The 19,183-nt window shown below is 34.4% G+C and overlaps 1 protein-coding gene across 3 annotated transcripts in view; it reads right to left on the bottom strand.

Annotated features, from left to right (window-relative positions):
• Positions 1-19,183, bottom strand: part of LARP4B (La ribonucleoprotein 4B) — a 163,048-nt gene that overhangs the window by 84,372 nt on the left and 59,493 nt on the right. For 2 of the 3 annotated variants that reach the window (XM_036759448.1, XM_036759449.1), the window contains exon 2: positions 17,262-17,396. In XM_036759448.1, the coding sequence (XP_036615343.1) occupies positions 17,262-17,342 (81 nt within the window). In that variant the 5' untranslated portion in view covers positions 17,343-17,396. Of the gene's footprint in view, positions 1-543; positions 790-17,261; positions 17,397-19,183 lie in introns of those variants that run through there. The other variant, XM_036759447.1, reaches the window with a different exon arrangement.

Raw genomic sequence — 19,183 nt, 5'->3', positions numbered from 1 at the left:
CTCAGTACTAACATCATTTAAAACACATAATTTTGGATTAAATAAGTGTGAAGAATATATCTTCTAGTTTACAACTATAAAAAGCAGCTGGTTCAGCAATGACAATCACAATTGAGAACTTACCTTAACCTTCTATTTGACTCAAATTTTACTTTACTTTTAAAATAAAAATCAAAATGTAGAGATTACTTGGGAAAAGCCAGTAGGACTATGCAATCATACAGAACATAAAAGTAACTATTTATGGGTCAGTATTAGGAAGAACAAAAGAGCAATGAGCAATGTCAACTAGCTAGGTAATAACTTTTTTAAAAAAATGATCCTGGGGGCAGCTAGGTGGCACAGTGAGTAGACTGCTGGCCCTGGAGTCAGGAGAACCTGAGTTCAAATCTGGCCTCAGACACTTCACAGAGTACTAGCTGTGTTACCTTGGGCAAGTCATTTAATCCCAATTGCCCTACCCTACCCCTGAAAAAAAAAATCCTGGAATTTGTTGCATTACTGGTTCCTAACAACAACAATAAATCATTTAAAAATACTTACCAATTCTTCACCTTTCTCTTGCCATCCCCAAATACCACCATCCTCTGGTATCAGCTGTTGATAAGGATAGCTTTCCACTGAAAACGACACAACTTCCAAGTCTTCTGGCTTATTTTGTAACTTGTTGCTTATATCTTCCATTACCTCTTTAGGGACTGAATTAGCCCACTGCTGGTAGCCCATATGGCAATCGCCACAACCATTAATAAGTCTATTAGAAAATATCTGACTTGCTATCCCTCCAGATTGGTAGTAACAAAGTTCATTTAAGAAATGAAAATTCAATTCATCCTGGAAATTCACTTTGAAGGGATTTTCTGACACATTCAACTTATCTTCCATATGATGACGGGCACAATTCTCATTGAGTGGTACCACTTCTTTGCCATCAACCGAGATGACAGGAATTGCTTGAGGTATGTCACAAGAGGGAGCAGCTATGTACTTATCCACTGGAGTTGAGTCAACTACACCCAGAGTTTTTGTGTCACCAAATTTCAGTTTTTCACGTGTCAACTTATAATTTTCCACCTCTTTTTCTTTGGCACTTAAAATATATTTCCTAATTTGTGGCTCAGGATTTACTTCTTCTAAAAGGCATACCTGGTGGTCATTCATTTCATAAGTATATAATGAATCGTTAACACTAAGACCAATATCCTCCTTTGTGCATGGTCTTTCTTCATTTTCTTCATTATGAAATCCTAGTTTACTTAAATTTGAGTTATCATTACCAGAAATATCATTAACTTCTTTCACTGATTTACAATAAACTTGTTTTAGTTGTGAATTTTCATTACTCTTCAAGTTACACTCTTCAGTTTCTGGCTGAGGTACACTTGAATTAAAACACTGAACTGAACATGGCAATAATTTAGGAGATTCTGTTTTACACTTATTAACCATTTTCTGGGTTTCAGAGTTGCTTTTCATTTGATTATTTTTCAGTTCAGAGGCTTTCAAAATTTCAGGGCCATCACGAGACACCAAAAGAACATTCTGACTCTGCAATAAATTTTCCTTACAGATCAGTATATTTGCTTCTTGATCAAAGATAGTTTCACAATCTGATTTGAAACTTTCTGTCTCACAGTTAGTAATCTCATGATGGACTGTTTTGGATACTAGATTTTTTAATGGATCTGTTTCACCTTTAATTACTCTGTGATGATCACCTTCATCCTTGTGCAATATATGAAATGACTCCAGGTCTACTTGATTATCAGGGCAAGTTAAGAGAGATGTGGGGACAATAGAGTTTTTGTTTACAGAACTGGAAGGCTGGAGATAACCTTTATCTTTACTTTCAAGTACTTCTGGTGAAAGAGCAGGTGTTGGGTTCTTTGGTCCATGGTTTACTTCGTAAAATTCACAAGTTAAGGTATCTCTGGTCTGTGTTAATGGTTTGCTTCCATTTATTCCAGTAGATAAATGTACCTGATTTAAGAGTTTAGGTTCAATTGTACCTATAGCACGATTCTCATCTTCTAAAATGTTTATCTCATTTTGAAACTGAGAATGATCCTCAGATCTCAAAGGTAAGTCAGTGTTTACAAGCTGTAATTTTTCCTTTGTCAAGCTACATTTGTCTAAGATGTTCTCACTGGTGTCTAAGACATAAGAAAATTCACTGTGATGGTCATTAGAATTAGACACTCCATCTTTTGTATCACAGTGCAGCTGAAGGAACTTATTTTGAGAATTCTTAAAATGGGAATTTGCACTTAGATGAAGTTCACCTAGACCGTCAGAAAAAAAGTCCTCTGTTCTGCTGAATTCTAATTCAACTTTACTTTTACTGTCATTTAAGGTTTCCTTCAGATAAATATTTTCCACTTCATCTCTGGAACTTAAGTTCTGACCTACAGTAACAGCTGTAGCATCACATTCATCACAAATTTTACTATCTCCACAGTCCAACAATTTGTCCAAATGATTTAATTTGTCTAAAATAGGAAAATCTCTTTCTTCTTGATCAACACACCTATCTTTTAATGAAGTATCATCTACGTTAAAGTTTAATTCAGAGAGAATGGTATCACTATGCAATGGATTGCTCTGTATATATGATTTAGGAAATCCAGCACAAGCTTTTATTTTTAAATTATCACCTGACATTCCACAAGTATCTTCCAATGTATAAGTTGGATCATTTTTGGTTAGTAGGTCAGTACATTTAATTTCCTCATTAGAAACTTTCTTTTGTTGATTTGGAGGTAGTATTTTGTGCTGGGACAATTCTTCCTGTTGTGTGTTTAACTCCGTTCCCCCTTGAACAGCGTGCCAGACTACAAATTCTTTCCCAGTATCTAGAGGCCATGCCACAGCACACATTCCCTCACTGGTAACAGCTGAGTGGTTTTCATCTGTTGCAGTTTCTCCATGCATATTAGTAGATATCTCTTGATCCATTTTTAGACACTCAGAATCAATAACACAAATACTATAAAATTCATTCTCTCTTGAATTTCTATTTAGTTTGTGATCAATAGAAGTTGATTTTTCGCCCACTGTTTGTCCTTGAGAAATATCTAAAATTTTGCTGCTCTCATTATTATTGCTGATTTGGACATTCGCCACTATTTCCCCCTCTGCTAATGAGCTTTTACAAGTTCCTGGGTAATATTCCAGATGGCTTGTATTCAAAAAAATCTCTTCCTGCAAGCTTTGGTCTGAAAGCACTGGCACATAGGAAAGAGAAATACAGCCTTGAGAACTCTTATCTTCAGATACGTTAAGTTTCCTTCCATTATCAATACAGCATGCATCAGTATTAGGCCTTTCAGAAGGATGCTCACAAGCAACTAAATCTTTTTTCCTTTCATTTTTCTCTAAATTTTCATATCTATTTAAGACCTTGTGTACCAAATTTAATGAAGGAATAGAATTAAATGAATTGCTAGTGCTACAAGGCACTTCACTTTTAGTCTCTGAAATATGAAAAGAAGGAAACTTCACTTTTTTAGCCCGAAACAGATGTTTATGATCTGGCTCCTCCCAACGACCAATTCTCGTAGTTGTCCCATTGGCTCTATTTTCTACTTTGTGTAGCTCCTTACCTTCCACGGTATCAAATAATGAAGATAAAGTTTTACTTATCCTGCTTTCTGGTACTTCTTCCTCCTCAGATTTTCCTAAAAGGCCAGTTTTTTCATTGTTATTGCTGTTGTTTAATTCTTTGCTGAAGCAGCAACCCATGTTTAAAAGTTCGAAAAAATCATATTAAAAGGACCCATTAATTTCAGGACCTCCAAATATACCTCAACTAGCTTTCTATAGCTACTGAAGAGAAGCCAACACCCAGAAACCAAAAATAGTACTGTGCGAGACACTCACATGTTACTGCCACTCAAATCCCAAATCCCAATTACAACAGACCACAGCTTTCAGTTTTTTCAAAAGTTATGCCATATATACATGTTCTTAAACCTAAAAACTATACTTAAGAGCCATAGTAGGAAATTTCTTGTTCCCCATAAAGCATGTGCCATTAATAAGTTTAATTTATAAATGCCACAATTCGCCATATGTGTATATAAGGAGAGCATTACTACACCTAAGTTCAATACCACATAACAATCCAAGTTCCCTTAGAAACAATAATCTCTTAAATTCCACGGGCAAATAGGAACCATCACAAACTTCGGTATATTCGAGTAGATTAAAGCAAAAGTTATTAAACCAAGACATATACAATAACAGAATTTCTCTAATGACCAGTAAGAGAACTTATGTAGACAACCTCCACTGTGAAGAATGTGAACTTTTTACTGGACTTAGAATTAAACATTTTATAAAGCAAAAAAACAAACAAAAAAAAAACATTCCTTCATTAGGAAGTCTTTCCTAATGAGTAATGAATTATCTACTGAATAACAGATTTGTCCAGTAATTTTTTCAAATTAATGTCATATAAATCCAATTATATAACAAGTCCCAGTTTCCCCATTTTTGTTCATCTTGCTTCACTCAAATTAGAACATCCTCCCCATATATGTTCTTAAAATTTCCTTGAAACTGAACCCATCCTTCAAAACTTACCTCAAATGCTATTACCTCTTCATGATACATTCTTTGCTCTAAAAGAAATGTGATCTCTCCCTTCTCTTGACCCTCAACATCACTTTATACACCTCTATTGTTTTCCTCATATTACTAAATTTGTTTTATTTCCTCCTTTATTCATACCACCATCATGAACTTTACCATCATCTCCCCTCTCAGACCCTGAAAGGAGATAGCCTTAGAAGTAGCATTACTTCCAGGCCCATGCCCTCAACCATCATCCCAGGAAGTAACACCTACAGATTTGCAGCCTGGCAAATGTTCCTACAGGAGCTACAACCATAGCAACTTGTGAGTCAAATGGGAAATTTCTTGCTACCAGAGTTCTAGGCAACATTAAGTAGTTTAAAAAAGTAAAATGACTTTATCAGTGAACATCATATTGAAGAAGCACTGTTACCATCTGCTTTGTTGCTGCACCCTAAGTACCATGGGAATTTTCTCCTGTGACTTGTAGCTAAAACCTTCCAGTGCTGTCTTCAATGTGGGCTCAATTTTTATTTCTAGCACTTAGCACCATGCTTTTGGACATAGTAATAAATATGTTTTTTTTTTTCCTTTCTTTCATTCATTTGATCTTATACCCCCTGTACCACTTCTTATAGGCCTCAGAGAGTAGACATCTAAATACTTCACTGAAGAGAATGTTTTTATTGATCTTTGGTTTTTACATCACCTACATTTCCCAACATATTCTTCTATCTGCCCTTACCAGGAGGCCATCCCTGAGATTTTAGAAGCTAATAAAAACACTTTAAAAAAAATGACACCACATACAGTATTTCATACCTAGTCCCCATACCTCTGCAAAGAAAGGGGGAAGCGGGAAGACTTTCTTCTCTCTTCTTTGGGGCCAAGTTTGGTCATTATGGTTTTAATAGCATTAGTTTCAACTGTTTTGTTCTTTTGCTCAGTTTTGTAGTTTATCCTGTTTTCTTGGTTCTACTTATTTCATGTTATATCAGTTCATATGACTACCCAAGCTTGTTGTACTCATATTTATTGCACAGTATAATTTCATATATTATTCATATAATACAACTTTTGTTTAGTCATTTCCCAATCAACTGAGCCATCACCTTTGTTTCCAATTATCTGCTATGGCAGGATGTGATGCCATAAAAATCCAGATGTGTGGGACCATGCTTTGTGACAATGATCTACCTGGGGCATATGCCTAATGGTAAGATCAAATGGTCAAAGTATACATTTCAGACATTAATTCCATTTGCTCTCCAGAATGGCTGAATCAACTTACAATTACACCAACAACACATCAATGTGCTGGTCTTTCTATAAACCCTTCAATATCATTTTCGTTTTTTATCAAATTTACCAGTTTAAAGGATGTGAGGTAAAATCTGAGTTGTTCTGATTTGTACTTTTCTTATTACTGCTATTCCAAATTATTAACTAATATTACTAATAATAGTTCTACAATTCCCTTTCAAGAAGTTTATTCACATCTTTTGACCACTTATCTATCATAAGAAGGCTTTTGACTTTATATGTGCTACTTCCACATATACGTACTTTATATACATACAAGCACACACAATCAGGCCCTTGTCAGAAAGCTGATGCAAAGATTCCACTCTCTTCCTCTAGAATCAATTTCTAAGCTTCTTACCCTATGTGTTAATCTTGGTCCTCACCACAACTCTATGATGGCAATTTTATAGATGAAGAAACAAACTTGATTTGTGTAGTAGTATGGTTAGATAACTAGGACTACATGTGTTGGCAATCAAAATAGGCTCTTAGCACCAACCAAGTGCCCTTGAAGAGTTTGGCCTTTACTTCCTTGATTAAATTAGGAGTCCTTGATGACCTCCTTGCCTCCAGGGAAAGCCTAGTTTACATGGGTTTGAGTGACATATTTGTGACATCAGAGGCTTTTAGACTACATGGGTTTAAGTCACCTCTTTGTGACGATTCTAGGTCACGTGGGTGAGTCCCACGTGTGAGTCACCCTTGACCCTGAAAAAGGTATAAAACCAGAGGTTGGCTTTCTCTTTTTTGGATCTCTGACCCACAGCCGTGGTGGCATGCGTGACTCTGGGCCAGCTCTTGTTATGAGCTCCGGGGCTGAACTCAGATGTTGGTAACTATGAATTGTATTTGGTCTGTCTGTTGATGTCTGTAATTTGTATTTGCTCTGAAGTTCAGGGTGCTGGATTTTTCCCCTGAACTAAGTGAATGGTATTTGTATGGTAGATTAAAGTAAGCTTGTTAACCCCCTAATGTTGCTTTCCTTAGTAAAGCAGATCAAAAGAACCTAGGCTTTTGCAGCATTCTGTGAGCTGGTTGTTGATTTTACACCCCCCACAGCAGCTGCTAGCTGGACTGTTGAAACACTACAACTTCCTGAATCAAAATCTATCTTATCTCTTCGGTAAACAAAGCTTTGTACCTACTATATTCATATACACTAGGGGACTTCCAAATTTAAGATGACAAATTGTTAAAAATCAAAACTCTTATAATTAATTAGGGTAGAAATGGAGGGGAAAAAAGTGGGGGGTCAGGGAGAATGTTGTTAATTAGGCAAATGTGACAACAAGCCAACAGAAGCAAAGGTCAAGGTGGCAGCAAATGAATCTTAAAAATTATTGGTAAACCTCCTTCTATTTATATACACGAAGACTATTCACCATTCTCTTTGGCTTGTCAGGATTTCTAAAGCGTGTAAGGACTACATAGTGTTGGTCAAGAAAAACAATGATTTTCTTATTTTGTGAAGAGTCTGGACCAAAATGATGTCTTCTAACAGGTACAAGGAAATAATGATAAGTAGATAAGGATAACACGTAATTTTTTGTCCCTAAGATCCAATTTAAGAGAAAAATTCTTATAAGCCACATTTATTGACCTACTTCTACATTCACTGTAATCCTTACACCACCACAACTACAACAAAGTACCTTTTATACCAGTAGAACAAATGAGGCACTCTGGGCCTTTTGAAAATCAGTGGCAGAGGTAGGACTGGAACTCCTATCTTATTAATGATGAGGCAATAAGAAAACAGTTATAAAAGATAGGTTAAGAGTAAAAAGTGACCAGAGTTTTAACAAAGAAAAAAAAATAAAACATAAATGCTCTAACCTAAGGCATGATATGTAGAAATGCAAATGCATAAAGTTAACTTATCTGGGAGATATGACCTAGAAAAACAAATGATGAACTTGTTTTTCTTAAAGGACAAAACCATGAAAAAAACAGAAAAACTGGAAGGAAAGTTTTTCAAGTTTGTTAAGAGTGTGCAGGTATGTCTTGATTTAAGCAATCAAATATCAAAATCCAAATTTCTAAGGCAGAAATGTGAGTACTGTTTTAAAAGGGCAAAAGGCCAAATGGCCTTTGTACCTCTAAAGTAATTCCATTCATGATGATTTTGTTTATATACAACTTAATATCTATTGTGGAAAACATACCTTGTAAAAATGACTTGTCCTCCTACAGAATCAAGAATTTTTTAAGACTCTGAAAACTAACAAATTACAAAAACAGAAGGCAATAGGAAAGAATACATAAAATTTTAAGAACAGCAATGGGTAAACAGAAGACAATTTTCTTTTTAAAATTTGTTATTATGACCTTGGTAAATACTAACATGAGCATTTTCCATATACAAATAGGAAAAGGGAGTGCACGTCAAACCTTGAATATTTTAATAAAGAAAATAAGAGAAGCTGTACTAACGGAAAGCATATAATCAATTAAACATGTTAGTTTAAAAGCCATTCTGCTTATCTGTCTCCCTCCGAACTGTCTTCTCTTCTGTGTATTTAAAAAACAAACAAAATTTTACTAAAAACTTCAACACTCATTTCTTTTGATTTTTTAGTATCTTATCCTTGACTCACCTTTCCTCCTAACAATAAACCCACCTCACCTTTGTAACGGAGACTGTGTAACAATAAATAACATGCTGGACTGGGGAGTCTAGGTGTGCCTTGGACGCTTCATAGCTTAGTTGTGTGATTCTGGGCAAATCACTAAACGTCTATGAGCCTCGATTTCGTCATTCCTAAAATGTGATGCTCTGAAACGAACATAATATTCCAAGTGTGCACTGATGAGGGCAGAAGACAGGTGGACAGTCAATTCTACAATACTAGACTAGAGCCCCAAGCAACATCAGCAAACTACTGTTGATTCATTTTGAGCTTATATAGCCCCTAAACACTCCCATCTTTTTTCATAATTATTGCTGTCTATCTAGTCCTGTCTCTCTGATTTATATGAAGTTGATTTTAACCTGAATTTAAGACTTTATATTTATCCCTATTAAATTTTTTATTAGATTCAGCCCAGTGTATGATCTTATTAAGATCGATCAATCCTAATCTCCATTACTTAATTTTAGCTATACGTCTTTGATTTCTGTTGTCACCTGCACAAACTGAGGGTAAGGGGAGCAGCTAACCCCGGGGCTGATGTTTGGTAAAGAGTCAGTGGCAATTGTAACATGGGAACACCGTATTCAAGATTAGAGAATACATTTGGTTGAGTTCATCACCTGTAATTTCAAGACTAAAGTAAGAAAATAAAGTCAGAGCACAGACCTTTATAAATCAGTGTCAGACCCAGGATGAGAATTTGTCTTATTGATGATGAATTGAGGCAATAATAAAAAAAAATCATAAAAAAACCAGGTTAAATGCAAAAAGTAACCACTGTTCTAACAAAGAAAAATAAACAAACGTATGAATAAAAGCATAAATGTTCTAACTTAATAGCCATGATATGCAGAAATGCGAATGCATCATCTAAGGGTAATGGTGAAAATAAAGTGTGAGGAATGAGTCAATGGGAGAGATGAAAGATAGAAAGAGGAAATTTCAGATCTCTGCTTCATAGAATAGTACAGTAATGGGAGAGATCTAAGGTAAAACTATATTTCTAAGGAATTATGCCATACCCAAGATCACTTACAGAAGAATGGTAGAGCATATTTCCTAACTTCCAATTTCGTTTTAACAAAGAAAATTTTTTATTGTTTCCAATGAGTCAAAAACAGAAGAGAACCTGGGAAAAATAACCCTGAATAATATTTTTTTCAAAAATCAATTAATAATGTAATTGGGAAACATTAACAACATAAATAAAAATATTTTTAAAAAATCTATCAATAAGCCTACTATGTGGCAGGCACTGTCCTATGCCCTGGGAATACAAAAAAAAGCAAAGGACTTTCATATTTGCAACTTACAGCTTCTTATCAAACTATTGAAAGTCAGTCCATTGGTATCATACTATATTAATCACATATAATAATAAAGCTCCTACTACAGAACAGGTGTCTAGAACTGTTCCTGTCAAGATACTCCCAAAAGGTATTAGGGTGAGAATAGCATGCAAAGTTGACTTTTAAGCGTTTATGAGGTCCATCTTGTACCATACATGAATTGAAAAGCTACTAAGAATTCTTCATTTGGTCTTTAGTTTTAGATTTTGAAAGTATTATGACAGCATAGTCCTAGATTCCTAACACATTTATAACCTTTTTTTTTTTTGGTCCATGAATAAGAAAACAAAAAGCAAATAACTATAGCATGTACATTAGAATTCAGCCCAAACATTCTCTTAAGTCATGTAAAAGGTAACTACCCTTCTAGACTCATATCTTCATTTTAACTTTTATGCCTTAGACATGTTCAATGAATACTGAACAACATTTTTGGTCCATGCTGATTTGTCTGGCTTGAAAATAGGGTTATTTTAGAAATAGCCAGGGGACACCTAGGTGGCGCAGTGGAGTCAGGAGGACCTGAGTTCAAATCCAGCTGCAGACACTTGACACTTACTAGCTGTGTGACTTTGGGCAAGTCACTTAACCCCAATTACCTTGCCTTCCCCCCTCCAAAGAAAAATAGCCTGAGTCTGAACCCATTTCCCTTGATTACCTATAAGTACATAATCAACAAGCATTCATTTAACACCTACAATGTGACAGACACTGGACTCCACTGGCATCTTCATCTCTGGGTAAAAGACTAATTACCTCTCCTTTCTGAAAGCTACTTCTGGATCATTTCCCATTTTGATAAGGCATCATGTTCTAAAGATGTACTGAGAAAGTCTCAGTCAACCATATCAGCATTTACAATGACTAATTTGTAATTAAATTTATTATCTGTAAAAAATCAAATGTTTGGAATCATATTAATCAAGTATCTTAGGAAATAATGGATGATTACTTGGAAGTCCTTCTTTCCACGTACACCACTGTCTCTAAAGAAAGGGGATCTGTATGGCACAACTATAATTTCCAGAACAAACTGGACCTTTAGCATCATCAATGATCTTTGTGATGATTCTGGGGATATTTTCACTGTGTCCCAGTCATTAGAATAAGACATAATGAGTTATGCTTAATTAATTAAATTAAACTTAATTAATTATTACCCTTAAACTTAAGTTTCCTTTGTTTTTTGTGGGTAGTTAACTTGAAGGCCTGGTGGATTCTGAAAATCTCCAATAATGGAACATATTTTGTGGGATATTATATATCTATCTGCTAAGAAGAGTCCCCTAATTTTAATTGGGAAAAATCAAAAGTTCTCTTTCAAGTTCACCAAAAATCTCTAATGAAGTAAGTACAGAACATACTACTGGAAATATTATTAAAAATGCATTATTTTAAAAATGGTGCCCTGCTTTTTGTTCAATATTATGGAGGTGGGGGGGAGAAGGAAGAGAGGGGTTGCATAGAACTGGACATGACACATTGCACAGAATAGCCATACAAGGGATTAGGACTATGTCTTCTTGTCTATAGCATTTTCTTTAAGATGCCAAATAAAATACAATAAAAGTAGGACAAAAGTCATGTGTTAGTAGGAGACTGATGAAATTCAAAAAGGATTTTAAGTGCTTCAAGAATAACAACAGATGGCCAAAGATAGTATTAATTACATTTTTATGATGTAAATCAGTTACCATAACCAGGAGAACAAAAATAGTCAAGACTTTAGCAAATACTTCACTTACTTTTTACTCCAAGATAGCAGGCAGCCAAAAGCAGCAATGATTTAGAATATGAACTTGTTAGTACAATCAGACAAAGATAATGGTGGATTATAAGCAGTACTAGCTCATAAAACAACAACAAAAAAGCAGTAGAAGGCTAAAATTGATTTAAAAAAAAAACAAAAACCTTATTGACATGTCCAAGTTAGGTAAAGTCATCCTAAGGGCATTTCTAAGTGAAAATGGAAGCACACCAAAGAGAAGAAAAGTGGGAAAGATCTGAAAAAAAATTTTATATTGAACATTTTTCATCGTCAAAGGTAAAGATGTGCTACTAGAGGAAGGCAAATCACACTAAAGAAATGAAAACAGGAAACAAGCAATATTAGGGCCAATACAGGAACAGGTATTTATAGCTGAAAGGTCATACAGTCCAACTCTTTCATTTTACAAATGAGCTAAGTTGAAGGTTCTTGCCTAAGTAACAGAGATAGGCTCTGACTTCAAAATCAGCATTCTTGCCACTGTATGTTACAAAATCACTGCAACAAGTATGTCTGATCAAGCAAAATCAATTCTCACATCTGATGTGTCTGAAAATGTCTCATTCTTCTTTCTTTTCTTTATCAACTTTCTATTAAGAGGCAGCCACTACACTGACTTGAATTTGCAAATCTTTGAGCTATTTTTCTTCAAAATGTTGTTACTCTTATTTCTGCTCATTTTACTCTAAATTTCATACAGGTTTACTCAATGTTCTCTGAAACCATCCAGTTCATTATTTCTCCTGGTGCAAAAATATTCTCATATCTATAAGCTTAATTTGTTTACTGGTAAAAGTGTGCTTGATAAATAGGCATCTGTTAATTTCTAGTTCTTTATTATAAAAAGAACAGCTACAAATGTATACATTTTGTACATGAGTCCCTTTCTTCTTTTCTTTGATCATTTTACAGTATAGGCCTAGTAGTAGTTGAGCTCAAAGTGGTTATTGTAAATTAGATTGGGGGTCATGGGAGAGGAAGGCTTTGAAAGTTCATGTCACTGAAAGATAAAGTTCTTCGGAGTCAAATCGCTCTGCGATTGATAAATGGCCAAAGGATATGAACACGCTGTTTTCGGATAAAGAAATCAAAGCTATCTATAGTCATATGAAAATATACTCTAAGTCATTACTGATTAGAGAAATGAAAACAAAAACAACTCTAAGATATCACATCACACCTATCGGATTGACTAATGTGACAGAAAAGGAAAATGATAAATGTTGGAAGGGATTTGGGAAAATTGGGACACTAATGCACTCTTGGTGGTGTTGTGAACTGATCTAACCATTGTAGAGAGTAATCTGAAATTATGCCCAAAGAGTTATAAGAATGTATACCCTTTGATCCAGCAATACCACTACTACACCTGTATCCCAAAGAGATGAAAGAAAAAGGAAAAGGACATATTTACAGCAGCTCTTTTTGTGGTGGCAAAGAAGCAGAAATTGAAGCGATGTACATCAGTTGGAGAATGGCTGAACAAGTTGTGGGATATGATTGTGAAGGAATACTATACGGCTATAAAAAAGGATGAGCAGGATGATTTCAGAAAAGACATTAACTGATGCAGAGTGATGTGAACAGAATCAAGAGAATGCTGAACACAGTGACAGCAATACTGTAAGACGATCAACTGTGAATAACCTAGCTATTCTCAGCAATACAATCATCTGAGACAATTCCAAGGGATTTATGATGAAAAATGATATCCATGTCCAGAGAAAATACTGATAGTCTGAATACAGATCAAAGCATACTGCTTTTCACTTTTTCTGGTGTGTTTTTTTCCCCTTTTGGTCTGTTTTCTTTCACAACATAACTAATAGGGGAATATGTTTTACATGACTATACATATATAACCTATAACAAATTGCTTACCACCTAAGGCAGGGGGAAAAGGAGGGAGGGAGAGAACTTGGAACTTAACATTTTAAGAAAACAAAAGTTAAAAATTGTTTTTTATGGGGCAGGTAGGTAGTGCAGCAAGTAGAGTACCAGCCCTGGAGTCAGGAGGACCTGACTTCAAATCTTACCTCAGCCACTTGACACACTTACAAGCTGTGTGACCTTGGGCAAGTCACTTAACCCCAAATGCCTGCCCTCCCTCCTCCAAAAAAAATTGTTTTTAGGTGCAATTGGGAAAATTTTTTTTTTAAAATAAATAAAGTTTTTGTGTCCAGCTTCCTTTTTGTCCTATTCTTCCAGGTAAAATTTCACCCCAGGGGCCTGAGTAAAGAGTGATTCTTGGAAACTTAACAGGTCTGCCTACTTCTCTGACATGCTCCAGTCTGAGAAGGCCAATTCCATTTCAATAACAAGTGACTTTTCTGCCACTTATCACACACAGGTACAAAGATTTCTAGTTACTATATTGCCATTCACTCAAACTGTTAGAAAGCTCAAAGTTAGAAGCTATGAAATATGCTGTGCACAGGCTTGCAGAGAAATAAGAATACTCTACTAAATTTTTGGAGAACAAAATGGAAGAAGAGTAAAAATCATAAAAATAATTATACTTTTTGACCCCAAGTTCCATTGTGAGACACATACTCTAAAAATGCTATTTAAAAGAGAAAAAGAAAAAAAAGCAATCTCTTTATAAATTGCACAAACTAAAAACAACATCTAATAAGGCAAAGGCTAACAACAAAAACTGTAGTATATTAATGAGAAATCTAAGTAAACAAAAATATGAAGAGATATTTATGAATAATGCAAATAGAGAAAAACCAGAAGAATGGAGTATAGACTAACAACTCTCACTAAAGGGAAAAGTGGATGAAAATGAAGTCAAAAACAGTATCCTAATGAACACTAAAATGGTATAAATGAAAAAGTTTAGACTACTTTGTGAACTGAAATTGATTTAAATATAAGTTACCCAAGCTAAGTTATTCTCTGCTCTGGTCAGACCCCACCTGGAGTATTACTATTTTAGACTCCACATTTTAGAGAGGAAATTACTAAGCTAGAGAAAGTCCATTGGATGGACAATCAGGATGGTCCAGTTCATACCATGAGTATCAGCTAAAGGAATTAGGTATGACTAGCCAGAAAAAGAAAAGACTGGGGAGGAGAGGAGAAAGGATACCTATCTTCAAGTTATGTGAAGGGCCATATAATGTGGAAGAGTAGAATTAGACTTGTTCTCCTCAGCAACAGAAAGTTTTACTCAAACTAATGAAGTTACAAATGATCAAAGTTAGGCTTCACATAAGCTACTTTTAAAAACACTCTTAAGAACTGGATCTCATCAAAGGTGGAATGGGTTGCCTTAAGAGGCTGTAGGTTACTATCATTGGAGGTCTTCCAGCAAAGACTGGAGGCTATGTTGTAGAAGGGATTCTTCCCTAAGCGTGAGTTCACTAGTTTCTGAGATCTCTTAAAACTGTGATATTATCTTACTAGATGAAGGTTTCCAAGAATTTGGGACAAGTTATTTTTCACTTACCTGAAAGGGCTCACTGACGGACTAAAGGACTATCGAGAATCCCAATCACAAGAAAAGAGATTTGGAGTCACAGAAGATCTTGATTCCTGAACTATGTAAACTTTGAGATGCCCCTCCAGCTCTAAAATCCCATACCATTTATAAAACATATCTACAATAAAACAAGCTGCAGTTATAAATTACTTCCCTGCAAATAAATGCTATCTATTCTCTCTCTACCCCGCCCCTACCCCAACTACTGACCTATAAAAGCCTCCCTGGAACAAATTCTTAAAACACAGCTTCAGTCAATTAATTCTAAAATACATTTGGTAATTACTATAAACTTATTTGGGAAAGTGACAATTCTGTAAAAAAATGCCATATCCTTATGCTTGAGATTAATGCTTTTAAACTTCTAAAATATCCACAAAACAATATCTGCTTTTTCTACCTGGGACTAATAAGAAACTTATATTTCATCTGATTGTATATTTCAAATAACAGAAATTAAATTTTGAGGAGTACTCCATAACATTACCAAATCTACTTTGATATTTTTAATATGCTAAATAATAATTATACTATAAAATGTCAAACTATTCTTCATTGAGAGGACTTATTAAAAGATGTGAAGGAAAAAATAGGAAACTTTATATAAAACTTGCTAACAAACTGGCACAAAAATTTTCCCCCCCAAAAATAGTTAGCTTGATGCAAAAAAACTAGGTTCAAATCACTGTTGCTTTTGAGACTTTTCAAAGCATCCTTCCACTTGAACACACACACGCGTGCGTGCACGCACACACACTTTCATTCCTTACAGTTTTTCTGAATTGTCATATTCCAGCTCTTTAAAAGTGTTTTTGTGTGTCTGGTGGGTGGGTGTTAAACTGAAAATGTTACTTAAAAAAAATATCTACCAAACCACGGCCTGGTGCCATTCATACTAAATTGGGGGAAAGAAGGGAAGAGTAGTACAAATAACATTTGTAATAAATTAAATTAATTAAATATTTTGGACCATCAGCCTTATTCAAACTTGTCAGTAACATTGTTATTGTTAAAATAAAGCAGATGGGAATACTAAATTACATTTTTTTTGCTGGCATTTAAGCACTTATAAGCTATATTCGCTAAAGTTCTTGTCCTCAGAGAAAGCTTACTTCTTGCATTCTCTGTGATAGAAGACCCTACTATCAAAATATAATTTTGAGCCTCTAAGATAAATTTCCTGTGAGTGTTTATGCATAATAAAAGCTACCTGACTCAGAGGTAGAATAATACGGTCCCAGTAATCTGGGAAAGTATTATTACCAACATCACTATCATTTGCATATACTGCCAACAATTTTAAGATTAGACAAAAACAATATATCCAGTTTAACTTAAAAACCTCTTTTATCACAGGAAGGAGTTGGAATCAATTATTTCAGTAGGGTGGAAATTTCCAAATGATGAAATTCCTTCCACCAGTGAAGGTATCAGATCATCTGTAATTTGTAGTCTTAAGAGGTAGAACTTCCAAGCCCACAGCTTGAGGTTGACCCCACCTTTTTTTTTTAAAAAAATATTAATGAAGAAGCTCTTTTGTAAACATGTAATGTAATAAGGTGAATAAAATAAATATGCAATATTATATACTTTTAAAGACCCTGAATCACAAGCTGAATTCCCTTTTAACCTTATAAAGGAAATAAGATACAAAGGCTTAAAGTTAAGGAATTAGTTTTCCAGAGAAAATGTGTAGAAATTCAAAATACTATATCACACTTAACTAAACGATCCCATAAATGACAATCCAGCAAAGGAAAAGTTTTTAAAATTAGGCAATCTTAATTACTTTGCAAAGAAAGTTAAGTTTCAGATACATAACAAATGCTTTAAATATTTCCCCAAACTTCTTACTAAAAAAGACTCATTAAATGAGTGGAAAATAAAAGTCTTCATGAAGTTAATGAGGCTCTATGAATTCTGTAAATTATCACTTATCTTCCTCTCATTTGTAACCAGTTATTTCTACTTTTTCTCACTTCACAAAATTCTGAGATATTAAAATCTGCCTGTAACAAAAGAATCAGTTTTTGATTAGCAGCTTGATTTCCAAATCAGTAAATAGTCTTAACATACAAACTACCACACAGGAAATTCAGGAAATTAAACTTCTTACCTAAACTCCGTACACTTATTATACTTACTAGATGAGAACTGTCTTTTACTTCTTGTACTTGCTGCACCTGCGGTTCAGCCACAACTTTAGTGTCCTGATCAGAAGTCATGAGCTGTCTACTTTATGACTCTTCAGAGAGAACTTTGCTGGTAATCTTCTTGTGCTACGAAATAACAGAAAATGAAAACAGTGTAAAAAGTTGTACAAAGATTTCCATATTCCCAATTTTTAAAATGAACCCACTCTGGTAGTACACTAGATATTAATATACTACAGATTACATATAGTAAATTAATGAAAACCTTGAAGCTGTCCGCTTTTGATTTTAAGCGTTTTGTTGTTGTTATTCAGTGTTTCAGTTGTGTCCAACTCTCTGTGAACCCATTTGGGGTTTTCTTTGTCATTTCTTTCTCTAACTCATTTTACAGATGAGAAACAGGGGAAGTGACTTGCCCAGAGTCAGACAACTACTAAGTGTCTACAGCCAAATTTGAATGTGGGAAGAGAAGTCTCCCTGACTTGAGGCTGGGCACTTTGTCCATTGTGCCACTGCCTCTTATTCTTCCCTATCTTCTTTTAAATGATCTAAAATTAAAGTCTTAGGTCTACTCAGTCTTAAGAAACAATTCACTAATGAACTACTTTTGAGACTAATTATTAAGGAAATATCCTCAAACTCAATAACCATGGATTATCATGTTTAAGCATAATTCATAACATTTGTAATAAACTAAATTAAATTAATTAAATATTTTGGACCATCAGCCTTATTCAAAGCATGTCACAGCAACCACCACCAACTTGTAGTTCTATTTCGTAATGAAAAAACAGTATCACTTTAATTCCTATGTTAATTGTAAATTAAAAATGAAAATCAGATCGCTTTAACGTAACTAAAACATTCTATACTTAATATTTTGCTTCACTGACCATGTCAACATTTGAAAACATACTTAACTTTTATTAGCAGAATGACTATCCTGGTATGTGTAACTACTTATATGTCTAACAATTTACCTAAAAGAATACAAGGATTTAGTTTAGTTAAGAATATTGATACATAATTATAGGACAATAGATTTAGTTGGAAGGAAACTGAGAAGTCACTTCATTTAATCCTCTCATTTTACAAATGAGGGAAGTAAGCCCAAAAGAGGGTAAGTGACTTTCACAAGGTAACACAGGAAGTAAAACACAGAACCAATAATCAAATCCAATCCCCCAACTCCAAATGCAAGGCTTTTTCCATAGGGGCACACCACTATTCCCATAAAAAGTAATTTAATAAGAGAAATCGCAGGGTGAGGAAATGGCAGAGAAAATTTAACTATGGCTTACACAATGAAAAAACTAGAGGTGTGCTTACACAAGTCTTCCCTCAAATATTTGTCATTCACTGCTTACCATCTTTCCCTTGAGATTTCTTAAATAACCCCTTTTGAAATTAAATGCTTCTAAACATTTTCAGACCTGATACAAAATCAAGAATTTGAGAAAACCTATACTATTACCAGATATCTGGACAATAAATGTAGAAACATTTGTATTTTATTTCATTGGGTACTTACAGAAAGAATTCAATGACAACAATGCCATAGAATCACTGACCCCATATACCAAGGTCTTAAAGGACTTAGTCACAATCAAAAGCAATATTCTGATGTTTATATACAGAGAAATGAAAATAAGCCAAATTTAATTATATGGACCCATTATAAAAAAGAGGAAACAATCCAAATATAGTTCAAATAGTCAAAAAACTAGAATGCATGAGCTATTAAATTTAAAATAATAACTGGAAATAAAATTAAATCAGTGTCACAAAAGCAACATTTGATAATAAGTAAAAATAGTTATCAAGAACTACAGTATCAATGAAGCAATAATAGCCAACATCTACATCACTCAAATTTAGTGTGAACATGTAAAAATATACAAAATTTGCTACAC

Source organism: Trichosurus vulpecula, chromosome 5 (genome assembly GCF_011100635.1).
Source record: "Trichosurus vulpecula isolate mTriVul1 chromosome 5, mTriVul1.pri, whole genome shotgun sequence".
Taxonomy (NCBI): Eukaryota; Metazoa; Chordata; class Mammalia; order Diprotodontia; family Phalangeridae; genus Trichosurus; species Trichosurus vulpecula.
The sequence above is the reverse complement of the archived record's forward strand: the minus strand, read 5'-3'. Positions and strand labels throughout refer to the sequence as shown.